The 17,649-nt window shown below is 47.6% G+C and overlaps 1 protein-coding gene across 2 annotated transcripts in view; it reads left to right on the top strand.

The window, feature by feature from the left end:
* The window catches only part of LOC142017605 (putative oxidoreductase ZK1290.5), a 118,841-nt gene that overhangs the window by 88,837 nt on the left and 12,355 nt on the right, over positions 1-17,649 (top strand). For both annotated transcript variants that reach the window (XM_075002653.1, XM_075002655.1), the window contains one exon: positions 5,420-5,511. In XM_075002653.1, coding sequence (XP_074858754.1) covers positions 5,420-5,511 — 92 coding nt within the window. The remainder of the gene's footprint in view (positions 1-5,419; positions 5,512-17,649) is intronic.

Here is a 17,649-nt window from a genome sequence, read left to right on the forward strand (position 1 = left end):
CCCTTTTGCAATTAGTGGGCATTTTGCCTGAGTAAAGATCACAGGATTTGTCTCCCTAGTATACATGCCTCTTTTCCTTTGTAATTCACTGTTTTTGTAGAGCACCCTTTTGGAGACAAGCAGTTCAATCTATTTCTTTGACAATATTTCCCCTCTCCGTTGCATGCACACATTGCTCTTTTACTGTAAAATGTGGTTCATGAATGGTGGACTGCTGACATTGATTCTTTATTATAAGCAGGAATGTTTAATTTTAAAAACATAAATCATTACTATGCGTTTTAAATAAGTTAGAATTAAACATAGAATACATGCAGTTTGAACCTTAGCAATATGTAATTATTAGAAAATACTTTTACTTGAAGTGGGGTTTGGTTTTGTTTTAATATGACCTCAGTTCTCAGCTGCTTTTATCAAACGCTTGGTCAACACTAGAACTATATCACTCAGGGTGTAAAAGGTCTATAATCCTGAGCAGTGTCGTTTGGCTGACTTAAGTCCCTATATAGACAGTGTTAAGTCACCTGAAGAATTTTTCCATCACCCTACTTACTGCAATTCACATAGATTCTCCAATGGGAGAATCCCTCTTGCTGGCATGAGTAGTGTCTACACTAGAGTGCTACAGTGATGGTGGTGCAGTAGCAAAGCTGTGCTTATGTATTGTTTAAGTATAGACAAGATCTAAGCCACTTGTCTGTCTTCACCAGCAAGAACTGGCAGAATAGAATATATTCTGGCTCTCCCCATTCTCCATATTCTACTATGACATTTCCATTATACCAACATAGGGACCAGTGCTGTAGAGCCTGGGTATTCCCCTTGTGCAAACGGAATCCATAGCTCTATTTTTAGAACAAGTTCATTGCTGCTTTGTGATACGTGAGCAGTGCTTAGCAGCAGAAGGAAAGGCCTGTGTTCTGGCTCTGTACATTTTGAGGAATTGAAAATCTTAATAGCCGCGTCTACACGTGCCGGCTACTTCAAAGTAGCTGCGCCAACTTCGAAATAGCACCCGCCACATCTGCACATGGCGAGCGCTATTTCGAAGTTGAAATCGACATAAGGCGGCGAGATGTCGAAGTCGCTGTCCTCATGAGGAGATGGGAATAGCGCCCTACTTCGACGTTGAACGTCGAAGTTGGGCATGTGTAGCCGATCCGCGTCCTGCAACATCGAAATAGTGGGGTCCGCCATGGCGGCCATCAGCTGAGGGGTTGAGAGACGCTCTCTCCAGCCCCTGCGGGGCTCTATGGTCACCGTGTGCAGCAGCCCTTAGCCCAGGGCTCCTGGGTGCTGCTGCTGCAGCTGGGGATCCATGCTGCATGCACAGGGTCTGCAACCAGTTGTCGGCTCTGTGGATCTTGTGCTGTTTAGTGCAAGTGTGTCTGGGAGGGGCGCTTTAAGGGAGCGGCTTGCTGTTGAGTCCGCCCTGTGACCCTGTCTGCAGCTGTTCCTGGCACCCTTATTTCGATGTGGGCCGCTTTGGTGTGTAGACGCTCCCTTGCAGCGCCTACTTGGATGTAGTGCTGCCCAACGTCAATGTTGAATGTTGACGGCACCGGCCCTGGAGGACGTGTAGACGGTATTCATTGAAATAGCTTATTTCGATGTAGCATTCACGTGTAGATGTAGCTAATAGTTGTTAAATATCTCAGTTTCTCTGTAGTTTCTTTTGTGTTTCTCATACTGAGGTGCGATCTTCCCACCTCTTCCTGACCACACATAGCCCCAACAAATGGTCTCACAGACTATGGATTGATGGCCACCTGATTTTTGGTCCATCATTTTCCACCTGATTCTTCATGGTTAGGACCTAATCCTAAAAATATCATACATAAGTCTTTATGGGATTTGAGCCATTGATGGGTTGCTACAACTACAATCTTCTGTGAGCCAGATACCCAAGCTGATTGCCTAGTCAAAGCTTGGAATTTCCATTCCAAGGGAAATTTCAGTATTTTTAAATGTTTTTCTTTTGAATTGGAACAAAAAGACACAATTTAGAAATTAACTACAAAGCACATAGTCTGAAATATTTTGTTTCAGAAACACTGAAATATTTAATTTTGATAATGGAGGGTTTTGATAACATTAAATCATTTTACGTAACTTTTTGATTTTTGCTGTATATCTATATATATGTATATATATATATAATCTAAATGTTTTGACTTTGATTATACATATAAAACATGAACTTTAAAACAAAACATGCTAAATTTATTAAAACAATACATTTTGTTCTCATTGAAGTGAAGCGCTTCAGTAATTCCTGTCATAGTTGGATGCAAGTGATATGTTCCCACCACACTTTTTTATTTAATTAGGGGTTTCGAGCAGAAAAGTTTTGATGAGCTCTGTTGCCCATCTTAAGATGTTTCACTGCAAGGGTTAAATTTGTTCTCTTAAATATTTTTGTGCAACCTTATTGACTTCAGTGGGGCTAGTCAAGTATGACTAAAGGCAGAACTTAGTCAAACTGAGGATTCTTGAGAAGAGATCTAGTAAAATCTCTCTAGAAATAAAGTTGATGAGACTGAGGAACAACTTTTTCAAGGGAAGTTATAGAATTCTTGTCACCTGAAATATTGGAAAATGGAGTAAACAAAGCTCTTGTAAATACATTCTTCAGGGAAAAATCCCTTGAGCTTGTTTTGGGGATGGACTAGAGGATCTGTTGAGTCTTTTTCATATTTGTTTCTAAGATTTTCATGTTTGTTGTACTATGGCTTCAAATACAGGCTTAGTAAAAGAGAAACCACAAAAGAATGGTTTTTTTAATCCTTCACCGATAACAATAGTATATATTATTTTTGTACTCCCTTTGTATTTAAACTGCAAATGTTTTCCACACTTCTTTGTCATAAATGATTTGTTAGGGTTGGTGCTGCAGGATTGTTTGTCATGGGAGGCCCAAAGCTAGGGACTGAGCCCTTCTGGCGGATTAAATAAAAATTATGCAAACTGCTGTGGTACAGGTCATAACCTAATTAAAGTTATACCTCTTGAGCAGATGATCATGTCTCTAAATGAGAGCAATTTTGCAGTCTAGTTGATACAATTTTTCTTTTACCTCTAATATCTGAAAACAAAAACTATACTTGAAAAAGTGATAGTGTAAATTCTTACTGCTTTGCTATGTATCCACTTGTCCTGCCTGGATATGTAATATCTACATATTTATAAAGTTTGTGTTTGTATAGTTAAAGAGGTATCAGCATTTCCACCACAAACCGCATTTTACTGGGGTGGGGTTCACAGAGATACACAAATTAGCACCATAATGTAACTTGATTTACAGAATTTCTACATAGTGTAACTGGAATTGCCTTACCAAAATAAAGTAATGGATATGCTAATTTTAGATAATTTATTATAACCGTGTAACTCAAAATCAGTCAGACTTTTTAAAAAAATGCTGGTTGTTACTCTTCTGGTAAAGTATGATGTTTTGGTATTTTAAATATATAATTTGTGTATATATTTGAATGAGATCTACATGGCAAAATTTCCTCACACATTTCCAGTTGACTTTACTTTAAATTATAAATCAATGTAATTTTTCCCTTAATATATCCGTGAATCCTGTTAATATTCATGTCAGTTATATATGAGCAATAAGTGACAAATACACCAGTGTGGTGGGGCTTAGTTCCATGGCTGTTACACATACACAGCTCTCACTGAAGTCAAGACAATGGTAACTTCAAGCATGAAGTGGCACTAAAATTATGCTGTTAATCAGTTGTGAAATTACCTGATGAAATATTTTCTGGATAGGCTAGAGTAGCTTGTCTTGCCTTTTCTTCTTCTGAAATGAAGATAGTGCTCAGTAGCAGTGGTGCCAATAGCCACTGCAGGACCCGGGGCACAATAGGAAGAGGGTCCTGGCTCTGCATCCCAGAAGGGCAGGGCCAAAAGCAGAAGAGCGGCACTGTCCCTCCTCCCTTCCCTCACAGCTATGTGCAGCACCACAGCAACACTGCTGTGGCAATTCAAATGGGTCCGGAGCTCCAGCTGCCATTGACAAGGTAGCAGTGGCTGTGGCCAGAGCTCTGGGCCTGGGGACAACTGCCCACTTTGTCTCCATTTGTCGGCAGTCTGGCTCAGAAGAGGTGCTGGCTTAACAAAATTTCAGAGTAGTGTTTGGAGTTCTCTGTTTATTCACTGGGAAGGCCCATCCAGTGTAATAAGTGTTTGTGTCAATCGATGTGTCTGACTTGGAGGTGAAAGGAAAATTTTCTCCATACATTGTCCTTACTGGTGAAAAAGCTAGTTGTGGTGAAGTACCTTTTTATATAAATCCCAGTCTGCAAAGAACAGGGTGCAGTTCACTTCATATACTTCATACAGAGCTAACAGACACACCGCACCCTATTCCAAGCCACAGCTCACTTTGAGGAGAACAGACACACTCATGAGGCAGAGAAGCAGCAAAGAAGGAAATACAGAGCACAACAGTCCAGTCAACAACTAAGTTTCTTCAAAGATTGTACCTGTCATTCTGTGGGAAAGTATGTTGCACACAAATTGGGCTCCACAGCCACTTAAAACCACCACAGAATCCCCTTGGCAAACATCATCCTTGCACTGAGGGACAGCCAAAGAAAATTAACAATCTCAACAGAGAGGCCAAGGACCGAACAATCCCCACCTTCAACCCTTAGGATTGGTTACGGTTGTAGCTGGGTAGTATTGGGAAGTGTGTTGTGCCATTTCCTTGGGTAAAAGAGGAGATTTGACTCCCCAGGCTGTCACACAGCAATAAATATAAACAGTCATTCTAAATTTTGTTAAAATACATGGCACACTAACAGAAACCAAGAAATCCAGTGCAGGCATTTTACCCCATCCTTTGAGTTTCCTGATTTTTGTCAGTGTACTTTTAAATACTGACTTTTATATAGATTTTGGTCATAGAATTAACCTACCTTAAATGTAAATAAAGGGGAGTTCATTTAGACTGTGTCTTCTTGTGTTTCATTACTCATTCCCTATTAGTTTTCTACAAATGTTCCACTTTTCTTTAGTTTTGGCAAGCTGCTAAGAACACCGTTTCCTTCTTTTCATTCTAGTGAAGTACAATTGTTGTTTCCTTATACTACATTAGCCTTTCCCAGAATTTAGCTTGGAGTTTTTATACACTAGGGAGCCTCCAAAGTATTTAGATTATAAAACACTTTTGTAACAGGACTCTTATAGTACCGTGCTTTCAAATAATGCTGTCAAACTGGATTTCAGTGTTGGTTTTTCTATCACTCTCTAGTATTCTGTTATGCAGCTGTAATGTATAATCAGTTTGTCCCCTCAAAGTTGTATTTTTGAGCCACCTCCCACCCCCCACACACTTGGGCTTTGTAGAGCATTTTTTCCTCTTCTATACAATGTCATACTTCATTTCCTTTTCTTTTGTTAGGTATGTGTCGGTCTATCGGTGTAAGCAATTTTCTCATTAGTCATTTGGAGCAACTAAAGGAAGATTGTAAGATAACCCCTCATGTTAATCAGGTGAGTGTGTATTCAATACATTTAAGACATCTGTTTTACAGTAAACCCCTTCACCAAAAAAGCATGAAAGTGCTAGAGCAGAAAACGCGAAACAAAAAAAAAGAAAAAGAAGCTTTAAAATAATTTCCCCACATGGTCCATTGTCTTCTTACCAGACCTGTTTGTGACTAATGTAGTGGCCTATGGCCCAGTTTTAGATACTGACATATTGCAGATAAACAACTTTCAACTAGACACTGAGTATCAAATCACCATCATAACAATAAGCTACTTGAGGATGTACTGCCACATTTAAATCCTGTACTTTGAAAATTAGAGCCTTCCTAAACTAACTCACTTAGGCAACACTGAAAACCCTCACAACTGTACAGTTGTCATATTTTAAATCAAGGGTGGAGAAACACTTTTGGGTCGGGAGCCACTGAGCCACAGAAAAATCAGTCAGGGACCACACAAGTGAGAAACAAAAAAGACCCATGGTCCCCATCACTCCCATCATTCTCCTTGCACACCATCCCTAGAGCCTATGCAGGCTGATAGATTTTGTCACACACACCCAGCTCTGGGGTGGAGCCAAAATGAGGGGTTCAGCATAGGAGGTGGTTCCCAGGAAGGGTTTGGGATGTGGGGTCTGGGAGTGAGGGTGCACGAGTGGGCTGGGTGCTGTTGAGTCTGGGATGGTGGAGGAGCAAGCTCTGGGCCAGCAGTCTAAGTGGAAGTGGGGTAAAAGAGTGAGCTGAGGATGCAGGAGTAAGCTGGAGGTGAGGAATCAGGGTGAGAGGGGGTGCAGGAGCAGGCTGGGGGTGGGATTCTGAGCAGGAGTGTGTGCAGGGGTGTGGTACCAGATGGGGGTATGTGTGTGCAGGAACAGGGGTGGGGATCTGGGTGAGAGGGCTGTGCAGAATAGGCTGGGATTGGGGGGTATTGTGATTAACTAATAGCAACTGTGGAGGGGCCAGTGGGATTTCATTCAGCTGAAAGTTTTTATTAAATCCCTGCTAGGTTTCTACACACAAATCCAAGCGCTCAGTAAAGAGTGGTGCCTGAGAACAGCAGGACTTTCTCCATCAACATATGATTGGCAGTTTTTGCCTAATATCTGGGACTAGACTATCATGGGTGTTGCAGGTCAGGAAGCAGGAGTTATTACTAGTGTAGATGGGAAGGTTGCAGAGTCATCACTCTCCCAGTGCCTCCTCTAGGCCAAGATTTTTTGTTTCGTACTTTAAGTATCATCAAAAAATCATCCATAAATGTTTGAGAAGAAGAAAGTGCTTTGGGCTAAATTATAAAAAAGATTGTGAAGATTTTAGCTAGCCATGCAGCTGAATATTGTGACTTCCCCCAACTCAGCTCGTGACATTTGGGACTCCCTCGTCAATGGATGATAGTGTTCATTGTCTCCAGAAGAAAACCAACACTAGCTCTGTACTCAGTTCATCAGGTTGATGGGTGACAAATCAACACACCGTACTTGTTTTAAATATTTGTGAAATAATCTTAATCTGTAACTCTGAAGCCTTAACAGTCTTTGGGACATATCCTGCTTGCAGTTACATTGGTGTAAGTGTGGAATACATAATTTGAATTTGTAGCTATTCCACATTTATTCTGATGTAACTGGGAGTAGACTGCGGTCCTAAATTAGAAAATCAGTCATCTTTATATTTAATCTCTTACGGCATGTTGTGTTGATGGTACCTTCCCTGTAGTAATCTTTAATTTTACTATGGTATTGTTATTAAAATAAGCCACTTTAACTGCACCTGAAGGCTTTATCATTGCACTGACAGAGTGCTTTTTGTAAGATAACTGCACTATAAAAACAACAAGATGTCCTGCGGCACCTTATAGACTAACAGATATTTTGGAGCGTACACTTCGGTGGGCAAAGACCCACTTCTTCAGCTGCATCTGACGAAGTGGGTCGTTCCACATGAAAGCTTAATGCTCCAAAATATCTGTTAGTCCATAAGGTGCTGCAGGTCTTCTTGTTATTTTTGAAGATACAGACTAACATGACTCCCTCTCTGATAACTGCACTGTAGTCTAGGGTTTTGTCGACAAAATTCATGGAGCGTCCACATTACAAATGCGTTCTGTCAAGAAACTGTCACCAGAACGCAGCAGTTTTCTCATGAGAGTTAAGTCACTCCCGTATCAGACATAAAACTTCTGACAACAGATTCTGTCAACAAAAAAATAGTGTAGATGTTCCAGGGGGCCCTCTGCCAACAGAGAGGGCTTCCGGTTCACTGTTTGCAGAGCTTCCAGTTGGCTGTTTTGTCGACAGAGGGCTGGGCAGTCTGGCCACTTTCTGACGACAGAGGGTGCCTCTCTTTGGTGTGAACGTATTCTGTTGACAGGTTCTGTTGAGAAATATGTCCTGACAGTACCTTCTGTTGATAACACTCTGTAGTGTAGACCCAGCTTTAGTGTTTAATAACTTATGTAAAATTATTCCTATCCTCAACTGAACACTTGTTGGCTCTCAATGGCTACGCCTACACTAGCATACTACATCGAAGTAGCCTATTTTGAAGTAAGAACATTGAAATAGGCTACTTCGACACGTATCGTCTACATGTCCTCCAGGGCTGGTGCCATCGACGTTCAACGTCGAAGTAGCAACAGGGAACGTCGAAAGGAGCCACCCTGGAAGGAAACATGGAGCGTCCACACACAAGCGCTCCCCATTGAAATAAGGGGCCAGGAAAGCCCGTGGACCGGGTCACGGGCTGAACTAGCCCTTCCGGGTCCACAGCAAGCTGCTCCTTTAAAGGGCCCCTCCCAGACACACCTGGCCTGCACAGCACGAGGTCTGCAGAGCAGTAGCCACACTCTCACAGACCAAGTCACAGCAGCTATGGACACCCAGCAGCAGCAGCAGCAGCAGGAAGAGGAGGCCCTCCAGGTAGTCATTCAGGGGGCAAGCGCCCTGCTAGGTGCTGCCTGGGAGGCTGCCCAGTGGTTCCTGCCAGAGGAGCCCTCCCTGGAGGCAGACGGGGACGCCCCTGACCACCGGGCTCCCCTCTTCCTCCCCCGCCGGCTGCTGTGGTGCTACCCCACCGGCTCCGCATGGTGGAAGCAGCTGGTCATACGGGAGTGGGCTGACGACATGTGGCTGCGGAACTTCTGCATGCTCCGGCAGACCTTCCTGAGCTGTGCCAGGGGCTCACCCCTGTACTGAGGCACCAGGACACCAGGATGCAGCGCGCCCTCCCTGTGGAGAAGAGGGTTGCAATAGCCGTCTGGAAGCTGGCCACTCCAGACAGCTACCACTCTGTGAGACACCAGTTTGGAGTGGGAAAGGCCACGGTTGGGGCCATCGTCATGTAGGTAAGGAGGCCCAGGCATGCACCCACTGGGGGAGGGGGGGCTGTGTGTGGGGCTGGGGAGGGAGGGGCATCAGGAAGGGAGGGGCTGGGCAGGGGGGTACCTGGGGAGGTGCCCAGGAGGGGGACCTGGGGGGAGGGCCCTGGGGTACCCTGCACACCCTCATGGGCACCTGTGTTCCCTCCCCACAGGTGGTCCATGTGCTCAATGCCAGGCTGCTCCAGTGGGTCATCTGACTCGGGGACCTGGACGCAGCCGTCGCCAGATTCGCCGCCATGGGGTTCCTGAACTGCTTTGGGGCCCTGGACAGGACCCACATCCCCATCTGCACCCCGGACCACAGAGGGGGAAAATGCATCAACCGCAGGGGCTACCACTCCGTGGTCCTGCAGGCCATGGTGGACAGTCAGGTCCGCTTCCAGGACGTGTATGTGGGCTGGCCCGGATGCACACATGACACCCGTGTTTTTAGGAACTTGGGCCTGTGCCACTGGCTGGAGGCAGGGACCTACATCCCCCAGAGGGATCTCCCTCTGGGGGCCACCACCGTGCCCCTCTGCCTCATAGCGGACACGGCCTACCCTCTCCAGCCCTGGCTCATGCGCCTGTACACCAGCCACCTCAACGCCAGCCAGGAGCGGTTCAACGCCCACCTGAACCACGCCCACCAGGTGATGGAGAGGACCTTCGGCTGTCTGAAGGGCCGTTGGCAGTGCCTCCTTGCCCGCCTGGACGTTAGCCTCCGGAACATTCTGCAGGCTGTGGGCGCATGCTGCACGCTCCACAACATTGTGGAGGGCGAGGAGGAGGCCTTCATCCAGAGTTGGGCAGTTGACGCCAGCATGGGCTTCCCCCAGCCAGCCGCTGCACCCAGCAGCCAGGCCCACTGTGAGGGGGTACCGGTCCGTGAGGCCCTGTGGGCCCACTTCAATCAGGGAGACCCCTGAGCACCTCCCTGGCCTTTCCTGGATGACCCCCCCCCCCACAGCCCACACTGCTCGCACACTGCCCCCAACACCTGCACACCACCCCCCCAACAAGCACACGCCTCCAGTTCTTTGGAAGATAAAACCGTTTTTTTTTAAAACTGCTAACTTTGTTTTGTGCACACCAGAAACTGCAACCAGTATATAAAGGGGTACAACTATATACATGGGGGACAACTAGTGCAAATGGGGGCTGGCAGATGGCTAAGCCGTTGGCCCATCAGTCCGGGGTGGGGGTAGAGGGGCGCGACCCCCGGCGGGTACGGCTCGTGACCCCCGCTCCCCGTGTCTGCTGTCCCTGGCGCGGCTGGCTGGGGGCTGGGAGGACCGGTAAGTACAGCCGGCATGCCTCCACTGGCAGGTCTTCAGCCCCAGTGGTCTCTGGTCCTGGGGGGCTGGCAGGCAGCACAGCAGGTGGGGCAGCAGGCGGCGAGGCGGGTGGGGCGGCAGGCAGCGTGGCAGGGGGAGCATTGGGTGGAGTGGCAGGGAGGGTGGCCCAGGGGGCAGCAGAGGGCAGGAGCTGGGTGACAGCCTCCCAGCTTGACCCAGCTATGTCCCAGAACACCCCCATGAAATCCTCCCATGCTGCCCAGCACCGGGTGGACTCCTCCCTGTACAAGTAGAGTCTCTCCTCTGCCACCTCTGTCTGCCGCCTTAGAGCCGTGAGGAGCTAAGGGTCCACAGGGGCCAACCCCAGGGTCCAGCAGTGGCAGGACCATCCCACTGGCCTTGGGGGTGTCTTTAGGCGCTGGTGGTGGCTGACCTCCTGCGGGCTGTCAGGGAGGACGGAGGGTGCCTGGCTGCCTGGCTGCCTGGGGCGTCGGATGGTGCAGCTGCAGAGAGGGAGGGGACGGCTGTTAGTACTGTGCCTTGGCCCGTGGCCCATTCCCCCCTCCCCCCCCTTGGGTGCTGGTCTCCATCCCCATCCATGGGTCTGGTGTCCCTATTGGCTGTCCCCATTGCATGGTCCCCCCACCCCCGGGGTTAGGGCACACTGCTGTCCATGAGTGCGGGTGCTGGCAGGCGCTGATGGCCATGCTGCCATCCTGGGACCGTGCTGTGGCTGGGAGGTTGGGGGTTAAGGTCCGCTGGGGGTGTGTGAGGCTCCCGGTCATGTCTGGTGCCCCTGTCCCTTAGCCCATAGGTGTGTGCTCTGTGAGGTACGTACCTGACTGTCCATTGCCACAGTCGGGGGAAGCCCTGTGGGCAGACACCCAGCTGGTGCTCCAGAAGGGGAGGTCTATGAGGAGCCCCCCGCTCCTTGCTGGTGGACCCCTCCTCCGCTGTCCCTGGGGGGGCTCCTTGGGTGGGCCCCGGGGTGCAGGGCTGGCCTCCAGGCCGGACTCTGGCTCCGAGGCCTGCTGCGGCTCGTCGGCCGTGGTGTCAAGGGTGGCCTGGGGGGAGGAAGTGTCCCAGGGTCCCAGGATGGCCCTGCACTCCCTGTAATAGGAGCAAGTGGCAGGGGTGGCCCCAGACAGGCTGGCCGAGTCCCAGCCCCGGACGTACCCCCGCTGCAACTCCTTCACCTTACTCCGGACATGATCCGGAGTGTGGGCAGGGTGACCCTGGGCAGCCAGGCCCTCGGCCAGTCTGGGGAATGCTTCTGCTTTCCGCCGCTTGCTCTCCATCACGTGGAGCACTTCCTCCTCACCCCAGAGCCCCAGCAGGTCTTGGAGCTTGGCCTCTGACCAGGAGGGGCCCTGCCTCTTTTTGGCCCCCTGCTTGGCTGCTGGGGGTGCCTGGGTCCCCTCAGGAGGGGAGCCCTAGGGGTGCTCTGGGGGCTGACTTGATGCCATGGGTGGTGGGTAGATGGGTCGGGGTTTGTAGAGGGTGTGCAGGGCTAGCACATGCATGTGCTGCTGGCTGCACACTCTCAGCTTTCTGCCACAGGAAATCTGGGTCTGTGGTGCTTTAAACGCTGCTGCACGCAGGGACCATAGAGCCCTGCAGGGGCTGGACAGAGTGTCTCAACCCCCCAGGTGATGGCTGCCATGGAGGACCCCACTATTTTGAAGTAGCAGGACGCAGATTGTCTACACACACCCTACTTCAACATTGAACATCGAAGTAGGGCGCTATTCCCATCTTTGGATGGGAATAGTGATTTCGACATCTCGCTGCCTAACGTCAATTTCAATGTCGAAATAGCACATGTGTAGACGGGACGGGTGCTATTTTGACGTTGTGCTGGCTACTTCGAAGTAGCCGGCTAGTGTAGACGCACCCTAAATGTTCATTTTTAGTATAATACTCCTTGATAAGTAACAGACATTAACAATTTGCTTTGGATTTTATGAAAGTCTTCTGCAATGATCTGCAAGCTCATTGTTTTTTTTTTTCTTCTGTGTAACAAAGAATGGAAATATTGTTCAAGTCTGTTCAGGTGTAAGCAAATGAATAAAACAGTGACCTAAACACTGGCCATATAAATCGAAACATTAAATACAAAGGCCACTCAAAGGTTAAGAAACATCAAAGATTGAAGAAATGGATGTGTCTGTTGTTTGAACCTTGTCCCCAGCTCACACAGTAATTTAGATCATTGCATTTTTAGGCTGACTCAGCCTAGCCTTCAAGAGGCAGGGCTTTTCTTAGTGTGTATTGAACAAATGCCAACCTATTGTTTCTGACTATTGTTATCTGAAAAGACAACATGTACTAAAGATGAGAAACAGGAAATGTTCATTTGTCCTTATGATGGAAGAAATTTTCCAGATTCCACATGTTGATGTAATTGTTCTAAACAATATTTTTCCACAAAATATGCACAAGGTAGATAATTTGGAACAATAGCGACAGTTGGCTGGTGTGAAGTCATGTCACATGGTTATATAGTGGCTATGTAAGGGAAACTGCACTCAATTTGATTTGAATGCAGTGGGGAGTGGTTTGGTTTGGTTTGGGGTTTTTTGTTTGTTCTGTTTTGTTTTTTACAATTCACTAGTTGTGTGATGTTTTTTCAAAGTAGCATTGGTCATAGAATCATGGGATTGGAAGTGACTTCAAGAGGTCATCTAGTTTAGTCCCTTTAAACTTGACCATCTCTAGCATGTGTTTGTTTAACCCTGCTCTTAAAAATCTTCGACAATTGAGATTTCATAACCTCTTGGGACAATTTACTCCATTGCTTAACCACCCTGATAGCAGGTTTGTTCCAATTTTCAACCTAAAACTGCTGCAATTTATGCCAAATTGCTCCTTGTTCTATCCTCAAAGGAAAAAGAAGATATTTTTTCTTCCTCTTCTTTGTAACAACTTTTTATATATCTGAAAAATGTTATCTTCTTTAAGTGATTGCTCATGTCCATTCCAAGTTGGGTGTGCACTGACACACGTCCATTTGCCAGAAGCTTTTTGCCCTAGCCAGTAGCCATAGGGTCAGTGCGGCGCCCTCTGTAGTGGCGCTGATATGATGACCAATATATGCACTGCCAGACTCGCCTCACATTCAGTTCCTTCTCACTGTGCTGCTAGTCATTGGAGCTCTTGCTTTCTCCTTTCTAATTAAGTAGCTAGTTAATTAAGTAGTGTAAATAATTTTCAGAGTTGAGTAAATAGTTTCAGTTTAATAGTTAGTCTTTAGTGTCTTCACTAATAGCCAAGGTGGTGCTGTCCGTCCCCCTCGGAGCCTTGGTTCTGAGGCATGCCTGGCTCCCCAGGCTTTAAGATTTGTTCAGAGTGTGGCAAATATATGCCCAAGAGCGACCCCCATTCAGCTTGTCTGATTTGCTTGGGGGAAGGACACTTGCGTGATTGCTGCTCAATTTGTAAGGCCTTTAAGCCCAGAACTTTAAAAGATAGGGCCCAACGCCTTAAAGTCCTGCTAATGGAGGTGGCTCTTAAACCTCAGAAGTCCCCAGCAGCAGCAGAGAGCGCAGCCTCCTCAGTGCAAAGTGCACTGGCGCTGTCTACCACGGTGCCATCCAAGGACTCTTGGCACTGGGAGCAGCACCGTCACTGTCTCAGCACCATAGGAGTCAATCTCCGGTGCTGAAGAAAAAGAGGAGGCATGAGAGGCATATATCACTGACATCCAAGTGTGGCGGCCATAAGTCCAAGGCTCCAGCGCACACTGTCTAAGGGCAGGAGACATGCACGTTGCAGCTGGTGTGGAGCTGGACTTGCCCTCAATGCCAGAGGCGTTTCAAGCAGCGCAAGACCGTATTCAAATGGCGGTACTGGGTCCTTCCCCATCAGTAGAGGACCAGCATCATAGCATCAAGATTGAGCAGTCTGGGCATATGGACATTACACCAGCACCAACCCCCACACTCACGTTGACGCTGGCACTGACACCATACTCGGCGCTGAGTGCTCTAGTGCTGACCCATCAGGGAGAGACTGTGGGCCAGTTTCAGGTGCCCTTTGCTACAGCACCGGCACAGGCATCAGTGCACTTGACATCAGCACCGACTCCGGTGGCCCTGCCATGGTCATCTGTTTCCAAATTGGCGTCAGAGTTGAACTCATTGTACTTGAGCTCCGGGTGCAGTGGGAGTTTGAGAAGGTCGCACCATAGCCGTCGCATGCACTGTAGTTGTTGTTCGAATGATGCAGATTGGCCGCTAGCTTCACAGGCGATGCATCAGTGGTCCTTATGGACCCCATGGGCGTTTTACGAGGCTCAGGGTCACAGTGTGGGCGTAACTTCGGTGATGCCAGGAGCCCCACCGATTACATGCTCAGCACCATCAGCATCAATGGGCACCCTGCCACCAGAGCAGCAGTAGCAAGTGGCAGGTGTTATAGAGCCACTGGCATCGATCTTATTGACATCAACATCTGTGCCATCATCGGCACTGTCGCAGTGGGATTGGACGCCAATGGTGCCGATGCAGTCGGTGATTGTACCTCTGGTGCCGATAGGGCAGGCACAGCCCCGGCACCTGTGCCAGCTCAAGTACAGGATGCAATACCAGTACCATTGCTACCGCCTGTTAGTGGTTTTTTTGGTCAGCCAATACCAGTGTCTGCTCCACCCTTGGTACCTCCCAGTTATCCCACAATTCCTGTGTGGGACCAGTTGACAGAACAGGTCCCTGCTGCCCTTCTCCTCCACGTGGAGGTGCAAGGGCTATCATCCTTTTCCTCCCCGGATGAGGTGGGGGCATGTTCATCAACCTCACTGCTGTTGGAGGATGGTAGGGCATTTCAGCAGCTACTCAGAAGAGTGGTCCAAAACTTGGGGGTGCAAGCAGAGGAGGTCCAGGATGAGATGGACCCTGTTACGGACATTTTGTCCTCTGTGGGGCCCACCAGGGTGGCTCTGCCCATAATCAAAACAATTGCCCCTATGGCTAAAATGGTTTGGCAGACCCCGGTTTCTGCCCTTCGTATAGACCATAGGAATGAGAGACAGAATCATAGAATAGAATCATAGAATGCTAGGACTGGAAGGGACCTTGAGAGGTCACCAAGTCCAGCCCCCTGCCTTCATGGCAGGACCAAGTACTGTCTAGACCATCCCCGATAGACATTTATCTAACCTGTTCTTAAATATCTCCAGAGATGGAGATTCCACAACCTCCCTAGGCAATTTATTCCAGTGTTTGACCAACCTGACAGTTAGGAACTGTTTCCTAATGTCCAACCTAAACCTCCCTTGCTGCAGTTTAAGCCCATTGCTTCTTGTTCTAGCCTCAGAGGCCAAGAAGAACAAGTTTTCTCCCTCCTCCTTATGACACCCTTTTAGATACCTAAAAACCGCTATCATGTCTGCCCTTAATCTTCTTTTTTCCAAACTAAACAAGCCCAGTTCTTTCAGCCTTTCTTCATAGGTCATGTTCTCTTGACCTTTGATCATTCTTGTTGCTCTTTTCTGGACCCTTTCCAATGTTTCTGCATCTTTCTTGACATGCGGTGCCCAGAACTGGACACAATGCTCCAACTGGGGCCTAACCAGTGCAGAGTAGAGCAGAAAAATGACTTCTCATGTCTTGTTCACAACATACCTGTTAATGCATCCCAGAATCATGTTTGCTTTTTTTGCAACAGCATCACACTGTTGACTCATATTTAACTTGTAGTCCACTATAACCCCTAGATCCCTTTCTACCATACTCCTTCCTAGACAGTCGCTTTCCATTCTGTATGTGTGAAACTGATTGTTCCTTCCTAAGTGGAGCACTTTGCATTTGTCTTTATTAAACTTCATCCTGTTTACTTCAGACCATTTCTCCAATTTGTCCAAATCATTTGGAATTTTGACCCTATCCTCCAAAGCAGTTGCAACCCCTCCTAGCTTGGTATCATCTGCAAACTTAATAAGCATACTTTCTATGCCAATATCTAATTTGTTGATTAAGCTACTGAACAGAACCGGTCCCAGTACAGACCCCTGCGGAACCCCACTTCTTATACCTTTCCAGCAGGATTGAGAACCATTAATAACTACTCTCTGAGTATGGTTATCCAGCCAGTTTTGCACCCACCTTATAGTAGCCCCATCTAAGTTGTATTCGCCTAGTTTATTGATAAGACTATCACGTGAGACCATATCAAATGCCTTACTAAAGTCTAGGTATGCCACATCCATCTCCTCTCCCTTATCCACAAGGCTCATTATCCTATCAAAGAAAGCTATCAGATTGGTTTTACATGATTTGTTCTTTGCAAATCCATGCTGGCTCTTCCCTATCAGCTTACCACCTTCCAAGTGTTTGCAGATGATTTCCTTATTTACTTGTTCCATTATCATTCCTGGCACAGACATTAAACTGACTGGTCTGCAGTTTCCTGCGTTGTTCTTATTCCCCTTTTTATAGATGGGCACTATGTTTACCTTTTTCCAGTCTTCTGGAATCTCTCCTATTGCCTATGATTTTCCAAAGATGATAGCTAATGGCTCAGATACCTCCTCCATCAGCTCCTTGAGTAGTCTTGGTTGCATTTCATCAGGCCGTGGTGACTTGCAGACATCTAACTTTCCTAAGTGATTTTTAACTTGTTCTTTTCTATTTTATCTTCTAAACCTACCCCTTTCCCACTAGCACTCACTATGTTGGGCATTCCTTCTTCAGACTTCTCGGTGAAGACCGAAACAAAGAAGTTAGAAGGGTGCTGGCCTTCTCCGTAGATAGGACTAGGCCCTTTAGAAGGACTGTGCAACTGTTCATGGCAGCAGCTGATAGGATGAAGGGCCTTCCAGTCTCCTCCCAGGGAGTGTTATAAGCTTGTGGGGGTTCCCCCTCCTCCAATCAGGGCTCACTCCACTAGAGTGCAGGCGTCCTCTATCATATATTTGGTGGAAGTGCCTATCCAGGACATCTATAGGGCAGCCATCTGGTCCTCAATTCATACGTTTACAGCACATTAAGCTTTGATGCAGCACACACAGAAAGACTCTGCGGTGGACAGCACTGTCCTGTATTCTTTTCAGGGCTCCGACCCCACCTCCTAGGCATTGGCTTGTATTCACACAACTTGGAATGGACATGAGCAATCACTCAAAGAAGAAAAGACAGTTACCTGTTCTGTAACTGGTGTTCTTTGAGGTGTGTTGCTCATGTCCATTCCAAAACTCTCCCGCCTTCCCCACTGTCAGAGTAGCTGGCAAGAAGGAACTGAGCAGGGCAGGAGGCGGGGGGAGGATGGTACATATATTGGTCACCATATTGGCGCCACTCCAGGGGGCACTGCACCAACCCAATGGCAATTGGCTCGGGCAAAAAGCTTCTGATGACTGGGCATGCACCAGGGCACACCCAACTTGGAATGGACATGAGCAACACATCTTGAAGATCATCAGTTACAGAACAGGTACCTGTCTTATGTCCCCTCTCAGTCTGCCATTCTCCAAACTCAACAAATCCGGTTT

The sequence above is a fragment of the Carettochelys insculpta genome, chromosome 9 (genome assembly GCF_033958435.1).
Source record: "Carettochelys insculpta isolate YL-2023 chromosome 9, ASM3395843v1, whole genome shotgun sequence".
In the NCBI taxonomy this organism is placed as follows: Eukaryota; Metazoa; Chordata; order Testudines; family Carettochelyidae; genus Carettochelys; species Carettochelys insculpta.